This window comes from Tupaia chinensis, unplaced genomic scaffold, assembly GCF_000334495.1.
Source record: "Tupaia chinensis unplaced genomic scaffold, TupChi_1.0 Scaffold000671_1, whole genome shotgun sequence".
In the NCBI taxonomy this organism is placed as follows: Eukaryota; Metazoa; Chordata; class Mammalia; order Scandentia; family Tupaiidae; genus Tupaia; species Tupaia belangeri.
In genome coordinates, this window is record NW_006160193.1 from 4,242,182 (window position 1) to 4,253,842 (window position 11,661).

The 11,661-nt window shown below is 55.1% G+C and overlaps 1 protein-coding gene across 1 annotated transcript in view; it reads left to right on the top strand.

Annotated features, from left to right (window-relative positions):
- Positions 1–926: 926 nt before the first annotated feature.
- Positions 927–11,661, top strand: part of WDR25 (WD repeat domain 25) — a gene marked incomplete in the record, with an annotated part of 166,459 nt that continues 155,724 nt past the window's right edge. The window contains 1 exon segment of the mRNA XM_027776370.1: positions 927–1,738. Coding sequence (XP_027632171.1) covers positions 959–1,738 — 780 coding nt within the window.

The window sequence follows — 11,661 nt, forward strand, 5'->3', positions numbered from 1 at the left end:
CACGCCGCTGGCCCAAGGAATGCCCCTCCTGGCGGGGCCAGACCTCCTGGGCAGGATTTTGCCTCTGGTATACTGGATGTGACCAAAGGGGGGACCCAGGCCACAAAGTGTGGTTCTTGTGAAAGTGCCACAGGCCGCTGCCTCCTGCTGGCTCCGCTCGGGAGCAGTGATCCAGGGTCTTATCCCAGCCAGAGGCTGCAGTGGCCCAGATATGACCCCCAAACCTGGGTCTCCCATATGGCTTCCAGCCTCCCAAGCAGTGGGCTGCAGTCTTCAATTTTTTTTTTTTTTAGAGGTTTTTGCTATAGGGCGTGTGTGCTCGCCAGAAAGACAGAGAGAGACAGAGAGACAGAAAGCAAGAAATCACCCCCAGGGGGGATGGCCACGCTGCAATCCCTTCTCCTCCATTCTCCTCTCGGGATCTTGGGCACGCATGCACACGTGCCCAGCATGAGTTTAAGCCACTGGGTTCAGTACTCGAACCATGGTCGGCTACATGGGAGTCCAGCGACATAGCCATTACCCTAACTGCTGGTCCCTGCAGTCTTCATTTTTAAAATGATGTCTAACTATGGCTATGTGAAGAAAAGCTCTTTTACTCCCTAAATTACTCATGCTAAAGCTCATGTGCCAGAGAGCGATGGGCACCCCTGCGGGACTCAGTCATGCCACGACCCCCATCCTGCAGTCTGCTAGGATCCTTCACTGACGCCTTTCCAGGCCGACGAGGCTGGAGACTCGGACCACGGTTGGCCTGCCGGCTCTGCTCCGACTATGCATGCCATAGAGGCCAGGCCGGGTCTTGTCTTTTAATGGCTTTTTTATGACTCTAAGTCTTACTTTCCTAGCTGACGCGTTTTCCTTGAGCTGGGTAAATACGCTCCCGTGCACATTTTCTGACTTGGCTTTGTTTGGTTTCAGGTCGTTCTCCCCGAAGGACAGCCAGGAACTGTCCTCCATGGCTTCGTTGGTGGCGTACGAGGATTCCGACTCAGAGGCCGAGCCTGAGCCTGGGGTGAGCTTTCACGCCGCTGGCCCAAGGAATGCCCCTCCTGGCGGGGCCAGACCTCCTGGGCAGGATTTTGCCTCTGGTATACTGGATGTGACCAAAGGGGGGACCCAGGCCACAAAGTGTGGTTCTTGTGAAAGTGCCACAGGCCGCTGCCTCCTGCTGGCTCCGCTCGGGAGCAGTGATCCAGGGTCTTATCCCAGCCAGAGGCTGCAGTGGCCCAGCCAGGAGCCAGAAGCCACTTACCCCACCAGCGGACCTTCTCGTCCTTTGTGGACAACCCATGCTCCAGCCAGCCATGTGCCCCTGGCAGCTGCCCGCTTGCAGCGAGTAAAACCCTCCTGGGACTCCCCCAAGTCATCTTTCTACACTCAAAGCGAGTGTGAAGCCATAGGCAGTAACATCAACTCTTTTCCGAGGAAGCGAAGCGAAGAGTGCGTCATACCGTATACCCCCAAAAGACTGAGGCAGCTGCAGGCCCCCAGCTCTGTGGAGCCGCAGGGCCCCGCTGCAGGGCCCACCCCCGCTCCAGCCCCGCTCTCTGTGGCCCCCACAGTATCCGAGTTCATCAAGCCCTATTTGGACAGTCAGTACAAAGAAACCAAGGTCCCCAGGAGGGTGCGTTTCCACCTGCAGGGCCACAGGGGCCCCGTCAACAACGTTCAGTGGTGCCCCGTCCTGTCGAGGAGCCACATGCTTCTTTCAGCCTCCATGGATAAAACCTTCAAGGTAAACCTCGAGAAGGGCCTGTTTCTAGGTGCTGAAATGTTTTATTCATCAAAAATGGAGTGGGAGAGAGGGCCACTGCAGGTCCAGGAATATTTCTTTTTGAAGGCTTCTGTAGATCTCCATTCAAGCAAGGGTTTTCTTTCAAGAATTGTTTTTTATTTAACTTTGTTTATCTGTTTATTTTAGTTTGACCAGAGAGGGACAGAGAAGAGAGAGAGAGAGAGAAAATGAGAAAGCAAGCCGCCAGGTCTGGGATTCAAACCATGGTCGGCTATGTGGGAATCTATTGCAGCGAGTAAAACCCTCCTGGGACTCCCCCAAGTCATCTTTCTACACTCAAAGCGAGTGTGAAGCCATAGGCAGTAACATCAACTCTTTTCCGAGGAAGCGAAGCGAAGAGTGCGTCATACCGTATACCCCCAAAAGACTGAGGCAGCTGCAGGCCCCCAGCTCTGTGGAGCCGCAGGGCCCCGCTGCAGGGCCCACCCCCGCTCCAGCCCCGCTCTCTGTGGCCCCCACAGTATCCGAGTTCATCAAGCCCTATTTGGACAGTCAGTACAAAGAAACCAAGGTCCCCAGGAGGGTGCGTTTCCACCTGCAGGGCCACAGGGGCCCCGTCAACAACGTTCAGTGGTGCCCCGTCCTGTCGAGGAGCCACATGCTTCTTTCAGCCTCCATGGATAAAACCTTCAAGGTAAACCTCGAGAAGGGCCTGTTTCTAGGTGCTGAAATGTTTTATTCATCAAAAATGGAGTGGGAGAGAGGGCCACTGCAGGTCCAGGAATATTTCTTTTTGAAGGCTTCTGTAGATCTCCATTCAAGCAAGGGTTTTCTTTCAAGAATTGTTTTTTATTTAACTTTGTTTATCTGTTTATTTTAGTTTGACCAGAGAGGGACAGAGAAGAGAGAGAGAGAGAGAAAATGAGAAAGCAAGCCGCCAGGTCTGGGATTCAAACCATGGTCGGCTATGTGGGAATCTAGCGCTCTTAACCACCATGCCACCTGCCGGCCCCCAGGCAAGGGTTTTCTGTGGTCAGCCCTGGATTGCTGGGCCCTTCTGCCCCTGCCCTGACACTGCCTCACCCAGGGTACTGCAGGTGCTGGTCTTTAGCTCTCTGGGGCGCTGGGAACTTGGGGACAATCTCAGTGCCCACAGAGCATTGCAATGTGCTAGCTCTGTACCAGGTTTTGGGAACCATGCTGGACGTAGGGAGTGCACAAGTAGGTAGACCCTGCTCGGCTTCAGGGCTGACATGGTGCGGTAGAAGCCACGCGCTAGTGGCGCTCAGCCCTGGGCCTGGAGTCCAGGTGCCATCGCAGTGGAGGCTCCTGACACAGGGCAGGCCTGTGGCGGTGCCAGGGAAGGGTGCTCTGCTGGGGAGCTCTGTGTGCACGAGGGCTCAGAGCTGGGGCCAGCTGGGCAGCCTGCAGGCCGGGGAACGAGGGAGGGTGCACACGCACACCCACTGGGGGCTTCTGCTTGTCATCATGTTTGTTTTTACAAGCCACCGAAGTCATGCTGCATCAGTTTCCCACAGTCTCAGGTCTGCCAACGACGGTCCCCACCCCTCCTGGCTCTGCAAGGTGTCCCTCCTCCTCGCTCCCCCAGGCGCCTCACAGAGCACCCTCTAAACAGCAGGTGCTGAGCAAGTGTCCCAGAAAGGGCTCTGGGAAAGAAAAGGGCTGTCAAGCTGGGGACTTGGCGCAGGTCCAGCTTTGCTGCGGAGTGGCTGGGCAGTGGTGTCGCCCCTGTAAAAAGGCAAGAGTCACCTGTGTCATGTGATCATGTGAAAAAAAAATGCTAATAAAACACGAGGTGGGGTCAGCAGGTGGCTTGGTGGTTAGGGGTGCTGGACTCCCACATGGCCAACCATGGTTTAAGTCCTGGACCTGGTGGCTTGCTTTTTCACTTTTCCTCTCTCTCTCTCTGTCCCTTCTTTGAGGGTAAGGTAAAAAAAATAAATAAAAAAAAAAAAAAAAAAAAAGCACTGGGCACAGAGCCAGGTACCCACAGGTGCTCGGTGAACGTCTGGGTTCCTGTCCCCGTTTCCTCACGTTCTGGAAACAAACACCCAGGTCGTAGTATTTGCAAGTTCCATTTTGAGCTTTTTTCCCCCTGGGAGGCATTTTCTGAAGTAGTAAAGGAAGCTCCGAGTGTGGGGTGATCCTGGAAAGGAGCCAAGTAGCTGGGTGGCAGGTCCTGGAGTCACTTGTCTGTGTTCTTGTTTGCCAAGGCTAACAGTGACAGGAGGACACCCAGCCTGGGGTCCCAGGGTTTTCCGCTCAGGTCTCTGCCCTGGGCGGCCTAGGCTGCGAGGTTATCGTCCCCTGGTGGACCGACCCCACAGCCTGGCTGCTCAGCTCACTCGGGCCTGTGCCCGTCTGTGTGGGAGCCCACCTGGAGGGCGTCAGGTGGGCCTGGGTGGGGCCCGGCTGGCTGGCCTAGAGTCTGGTGAGGCCCTGTGTGCCCCTGAGCTCCCTGTGCTCCAGTTCTTGCCCTTGGCGCTCTGAAGGTCCCGCCCTTCATCCTCGACTGGAATTCCCGAGGGCGGGTCAGGGCAGTCACCGAGCTGCTCCTTGGCCTCGGAGTTGGAGTTGTCATTCCCTCTGGGTCATTTACCCGGCAGGGGCTCCGCATACTGAAGGCCCTGTGCCAGGTGCTGAGCAGCACTGAGTGAGACAGGCCGTGTCCTCGCTCCTGGGAGCTGACACGATGACAGGGCCTCTCACGTCCCTCGGCACACTCTGCTGTTTGCACATGCTGCCTGTCTTGCTAGACGTGGCCTTGGGACGGCCGGGGCTGTCCTGGACCCCCTGCACAGGCGATGGCCACCCTGCCTCCCAGGTGGCACCCAGCACGCAGAGCTGCCGGGCTGTCAGAGAGGCCGGATGTGTCCACGCTCCCAGTCCGACCCTGGTCTGTGGCCACCTGGGGCTCAGGCAGCCACCTCTGGGACCCCAGAGAGACAGGGAGGGCAGCCTGGCCGAGTCTTGTGGCATAGGTGGGAGGCAGCCAGTTCCACGGGCAGAGATGAGCGGGCGCCTTCTGCTCAGGGCACTGCTTGGTGGAGAGCTGTGTGGGGAGGGCGCTCACCTCCTGCCCGCCCACCGTGTCCAGACCCCAAGCCCTGCGTGGGAACTGGTCCCCAGCTGCTGCAGTGCCATGCTCTCACTGGCTGGGCCACTTGGTCACTTGTTCCCGGGAGACCTAGATTTCCTAAGCAGCAGCGTCCCCATGGTGGTTTCTGAACAGTGCCCGGGTGGAAGCGGACCAAAGTGCAGGCGCAGCACTCTGAGGGCTGCCAGGAAACGTTCCTCCCCCAGGGAAGGGAGCCTTGGACAGCTGGCCAACTGTGACGGCCCGTGACCAGACGGGGGCGCAGGAGGCCCAGCTTGGGATGGCAGCGCCGGCTGCACCGCTGAGGGACTGTCAGAGCAAAGCCTCTGCTGGTCGTTCACCTCGGCAGGGCCCTGTGCTCTCCTGTGTCCGCTCACCTCGGCAGGGCCCCGTGCTCTCACCGTGTCCGCTCACCTTGGCAGGGCCCCGTGCTCTCACTGTGTCCGCCTGTCCCGCTCGTAATGACACTGGCCCCACTGCTTCCAGCAGCCCTGCCCGCTGCCCTGCCCATCCTTCGGGGGCAGCCCCAGGGGCAGGGTCAGCCTGGGTGCTCCCGGGGTTGGCTCTGCCCGCTCCCTCCTGCATCTTGAGAATCAGAGCTCTCTGCCTTAGGGTGCTGGGTGGTTTTCAGGGACTGTGTTACTTGCCAGGGTGGTTTTGGGCAAGTTGTCTTCGAGCCTCTTCCCCGTGTGACTGTGGCCCAGCTGGGAGGCCAGGGTGGAAGGTGGAGGGGAACGGTGGGGGGGGACCCCTGCCCCCACCAGACTGGCCTGCTGGGCCCTCAGGTTTGTGTGCGGCCTGGCTGTACAGCTCGTGATGTTCCTCCCTGTCTGACCTCAGCTCAGCGGATCCTGGGGAACCCTGTGACCTGGTGGGAGGCAGTGTGGGTGCGGGGCTGGAGCGGGGACCTGTTACCTCTGCAGCTCAGTCCCTGGTGGATGAGCGAGGGGGTGGGTGTGACAGCTCACCCCTCTAACCTTGAGCTTCCTTCCAAGGGTACCTTTCCTTGTTCTTTTCTTTTCGTTTTTTTTTGTTAGCGGCACCTGCACTTGCCAGAGCGAAACACAGGCAGAGGAGGGAAGCACCACGGGCAGGGACCGGGTCGTGATCCCTTCTCCTCCCTTCCTCTTTTTTTGGGGTGTTGTGGGCACACATGCAGGTGCGCTCTGTGTGTTTTTCAAGCCATCGGGTCTGGGACTTGAACTGTGCACTCAGCCTTACCCAGCTGCCTCACCACCAGGCTGTGGCTGCCTGGCTCTTTTTCTGTTGGTGAAAATTAGTAAGAGTTGGGCCAGGTGGTGGCGCTGTGGTCACGCAACTGAATTCATGTGGGGCGGTTCTGGCTTCTGGCCTGGGACCTCCGCGGGCGTGGGGTGCCCCGACTCAGGCCGGCTAAGGGGCTAGATGGCGGCGTGAAGACCCTCTGGGCATGCCTGCCTCTCCCGCGGCGCTCTTTCTCATGGAGAAATAAGTAGACATCACAACCAGAAATCTGCCCAGTGCGGTGTCTTCTGGCCTGCTCTGGGGGCTCTGGGGGCCCAGGACTTCCGAGTCCTCCCTCTGCCTGCCGCCTGCTGGTTGTGCCCTCTCCGGGAAGTTACTTCGCGGAGCCTCAGTTCGCGAGTCCGTGGAGTGGGGATAATTCCGTGCGCCTTGTTGAGGTCTCGGGACAAACGACGTTGATGTGCGTTGCCCAGCGTCGGGCGCAGGTGGCCCGCGTGCGTGCAGAGTTTCTGCTCTCCCGGGAGCTCTCCTCCCTGGCGTGCCCTGGTCTTACTCACCCCAGCAGCTGTGGAGCCTCACCTGCTCCCTTGCTGGATTGGCAGCTTCCGAGCACGGGGATTGTGTAAAACCCACTTTTATGTTCTCCTTAGCATCTGGCCCAGTTTCCTGTGTTAAATGATCAGCTAAGATTACATTTTGCTGTGGATTTTTCTGTAAGCCGTTGGGAAGAGTCCACCTCGTGAGTGCTTAGACTCTATTGTGCCACTAGGGGGCACAGTAGGACTTGCTGTAAGTGGTTTAGCCAAGCTTCTAGAATGTGGAAGAACTCTTGACTCAAGGTAACATTTACTGAAAGACGATTTCTGATCAGGAGAAAAACAACACCATCCGTCTGATTAATCTGAAGAACGTGGAGTGTCAGTTCCTTCTTTTCCTTAAAGTGCAGCTTTGGAAATCATAAATTTCAAGTGGGCACATTCTAGTGGAAAGAGATTTACTTTAATATGTTCTAAATGTTCTGTGAGCTGTAAAATATGCGTGTATTAGTTTTGAAAAATTTACAGCTAGAGAAATTAGGTGAAATAAAACAATGAGTCATAATCCCACGCCGACGCTGTTTTCTTCCCTGGCTGTCCTTTCCCGCCCCGGGAGCGCGTGGTTTCTCCTGGCTGGGATCCCAGCACAGACACCCTTTCCTCTACTCTCCCTTCCCCAGTGAACTTGTTCAGCCTGACCGCCTGAACACTCACTGCATGTGAGGTAGAATTCAGGCTTCGATGCCTTTTTTGAAAAGGGGCCTGCATTAGCCAAGCACAGCCAGCCCCTCTGCCAGGCCCCGAGGGACTCCCAGGGACAGAAGGCTTCCCTCTTCCGAGACCTGCTGTCCTCATAGGAAAAGCTGGAGTTCCAAACAGCTGAGATTTCTAAATACGGTGTAGGACTTGGGTGGCTTCTTTGCTTTACAAAATAGTTTTGTCTAGAAATTTTTTTGGTAACAAGTTTCCTTCAAATACTTTAAAAATTATTTATTTGAAAGTTTATTTCTTTTGAGAGAGCCAGAGCGAGACCCAGAGGTACCCCCGACAGGGTTCTCAGGTTCTGAATCACTCCCTGCTTCAGCCGATCAACCGACACGCAGGCCCAGCGTGCTTAGGGGTGTCCTGGGACAGACCCAGGACCTCTTCCATCAGGGTCCAGTCGCGCCATCACTGCCCCACTGCCTGCCCCCACCCCTGCCAAAAATATGTGTATATTTTTAAAAAATCTTTCGTTTCTGGGACCAGCAGTTGGCGTAATGGCTATGTTGCTGGACTCCCATGTAATCGACCGTGGTTTGAGTCCTGGACCCAGTGGCTTAAACTCACACCAGGTGCCTGTGCGTGCGTGCCCAAGATCCTGAGAGGAGAATGGAGGAGAAGGGACTGTGGCGTGGCCATCCCCCCTGGGGGGTGATTTCTCGCTTTCTGTCTCTTTGTCTCTCTCTGTCTTTCTGGCAAGTGTACATGCCCTATAGCTAAAACCTCTAAAAAAAACCTTTCATTTTTGATCATGATTGCAAAAATTGCTTATTGTAAAAAACAAACAAACAAACAAAAAACCCCCCAAAAAAACAAAACCCAAAACTTTGAAGATGCCGGCCATTTGAGGTAGGAAGGACACAGACATCATTGGTGATTAGCAGCTCGAGGTCAGTACCGCAGTAACACAGTCCCGCCCTGGTCTGGCTGCGGCACCCACGGAGGTTCCACATTGGACTCGTCGCGTGGTCTTGCCGTTCTGAAATCTGCCCCCTCCCCTCCCTCGTCGCGGCTGTACCATGGTAGAAGCTTTCTTGTACTTATTTTTTATGACCGTATAAAATTCTAAACTCTGTCGTTTCTACGTTGTTCCCTGTAACTCCCTGCTTTAGTTTAAATAGTCACACTGCAGCAAACAGGGCCATGTGTAAGTGCCATCTTTCCGGCTGCCTTACGGCAGTGAAGATAGGTCGCACTTACACCCGGGCTTTAGCCGGAGCCCTCTCACCTCCGGGCGGTGAGTGGGCCCGAACTCACGGGCCAACTGCCAGTGTCACTGCTGTAGAGCACTCCCGGGGTCCCATTCCCACCTGCGGCTTGGTAGCTGCGTGACTCCAGGAAAGTCACCCAGCCTTTCCGACCCCCCGTTCCTCCCTGATAAAGTGGGGGTCATGGCCACCAATTATGGTTTTGGCTCTGGAGAAGAAATGAGAGGCTCCAGTTGGGGCCTGACCTCAGGGAGGGTCGTCGAAAGGTGTTCATGACTCCCGTGTACTTGTATGGATTGTAGAAAAGACAATTCAGCCAGGATCCCCCAACTCGTTTGTGTGAAGCTTTTCAGTTTGTCTATGTACACGTACATTTTTAAAGCATTTCAATCTCAGTGTTCCTAAGACAAATTCTTTAGAGTTGGAGAGTTTGGGGGACGTCTGTACCAAGCCATTCACGCGCTCCCTTTTCTGCAGCGCACTCAGAGGTCCCCCGGGAGGTCCCCTGGGAGGCCTCCTAACTGACCACGTAGGAGAAAACGTCCCGGGCAGCCCTGTGCCAGTCGACAGTCTCTGGCAGTACTGGGGGGCCGACTTTCCTTGAAGACATGGGAGGGCGTGAGGAGACATGCCTACCTTCCTCGAGCCCGGTGGTGGCTTGAAGAAGCCCTTCCCGTGAGCCCCTGAAGGAAAGGACTGCTCTGGGGCCAGGACCCAGGTTCGGCTGTCAGCTCTGTGGTCTCCGATGGGAGATGGGAGGCGGGATGGGGAACCCTGATCTTTGCTGCTCACCCGCCTACCCAGCCCCCTGTCCCCCCACCAGGCACCCTAAAGACACCCCACCTCCTATTCACACCGGCGAGAGGCCAGGGCTTTCTCCCTCCTGTTACAGAGAGGTGAAGGGACTTGCCCACGGCCGCACAGCTGGTAGACGACAGAGCCTGAGCACAGGAGCTGTGCCCTCCCGCCCCTGAGAGCGATGGGTGGAGAATGTGTCCCCGTGCCCAGGGCCACCAGCACAGTCAACCTCGTGCTCCTGTTCAGGGCCAAGGAAGAGGCGGTGGCCCGCGGTCTGGGTCAGCAGGCCTTCCGCCAGCGTGGTGGTGACACCTGACACCAGGCTGTCTCACGTGCTGTGTGGGAAGGGACAGATGTCACATGCAGAGAAGAGGGCTTGGTGCACCCAAGGGCCAGAGTGAGGGTTTATTTCAGTTTGGAAAGAATTACTCTTGTGGGATTTTGCGGATTGAGACTGAGAAGCGATCTGCCGTGGAGGGAGGGGTCCAGGCACATTCTGCAGAGGACTGGCGATTTATTCCAAGCACGAGGCACATCTCTGGGAAATGAGGGGCACAGCTGGGGGGGGGGCTGTGGTGGTGGGTGTCTGGCATCAGGAGCAAATGATTAACAGGGCCTCGAGGGTGCCCGGGGAGGCGGGGAGGAAATGGGGGTGTGTGCGTGCTCGCGTGTGCGTGCGCAGAGGTCGTCTGGATCTGTCTTTGTTTCCCAGATGCCCAGAGAGGGGGAGACACTTGTCCAAGGGTACACAGCGAGGTGCCTGGAGGCTTCGCAGGCAGTGCAGTCATCTGGATTGTCGCTGGGTTGGGAGTGAGGGGCCCTCAGGTGGGCTGGCAGCCCAACTACCAAGACTCTGGGAAGAGCTGTGAGATCCCAAGCTGGAACCTTCTCTCTGGGAAGTGTTTTTGACACTCCTCTTCCCCCACGCGAAAGCCGTGATGTTTCTGAGGCCAACAACGAGACATTTCCCAGTTCCCGTCGCCTTACAAGCTTGTGCCTGACAGGAGAAACCTCGGGTTGAAGAGGATTAAAAAAAGAAAGTGTGGCAGAACCCAGGCTGTGTTTTCTGCTGCTAGAAACTTGGTTTCATTTAACTTCAACAGTTCAGTGTACCGGGGGCAGGGCTGAGCGCTTCCAGACGCTGACGGAAGGAGACCATACTGCGGGAGGTGCAGACCTGTCCGCGGGGAGCAGCCTCACCCCAGCTCATCTCGTGCCATTAGGCAAGAACAGAGCAATTCAGAAAAATGCTTTTAATGTAATTGAAGAATGTAGATTGCAAAATTGGCACACTTAGGAATTGAAGCAGTCTAGTAAATTATTTCTTGCTGCTTTTAAAACTTGGACGTGGAAGACTGTTGCAGGAGCTTATCTGATGCCCAGCATCAACTGGGTCCTCTCTCTTTTTAAAAAATGAGTTGTTTTAGATTTAATTTGTTTTATCATAGAAGTGGTAAAATTTTGGGAAAAAAATGCAAGCAAATACCAGAAATTAAAAGACTAACCATAGATCTTCCACTCAAGCAGAATGTCTGTGAACATTTTGCAAGCAGCATTTCCTTCCAGTCTTTTTTCCCAAATGTATGAAGTTGATTTAATCATATCGCACTTTGTAATCTATATGTATGTTTAAATAATTAATTAATTTTTTTTTTTTTTTTGAGAAGAGTTTTTGCTATAGGGTGCATGCACTCACTGGAAAGACAGAGAGACAGAAAGTGAGAAATCACTCCCCAAGGGGGCTGCAATCCCGTCTCCTCTATTCTCCTCTTGAGATTTTGGGCATGCACACACACACGCCCAGTGTGAGTTTTAAGCTGTGGGGTTAGGGACTTGAACTGCAGTCAGCTATGTGGGAGTCCAGTGACATAACCATTACGCCGTCTGCTCGTATCAATGAATTAATCTTTTAAATTTGACCAGAGAGAGAGACAGAAAAAGAGAGACAGAGAGGGAAAGAAAAAACAAACCAGCAGGTCTAGCCATGAACCGTGGTCAGCCATGTGGGAGTCCAGCGCCTTAACCACCAAGCTACCCGCTGGCCCTGTAATCTATACTTAAAAATTACATGATGGTCATTTCCCTCACTAGTTGCAGTTTCTCTGCCTTAAAAAAAGCAATGGGCCAGCAGGTGGTGTGGAGGGTACTGCAGCTGGATCCCTTATGGCTGACTGAGCTGCTCAAGTCCTAAACCTGGATGATTTCAGAAATACACCAAGCACATGTGTGTGCAGGCCCAAAATCTTGAGAGGAGAGTGGAGGAGAGGAGATTGTGAC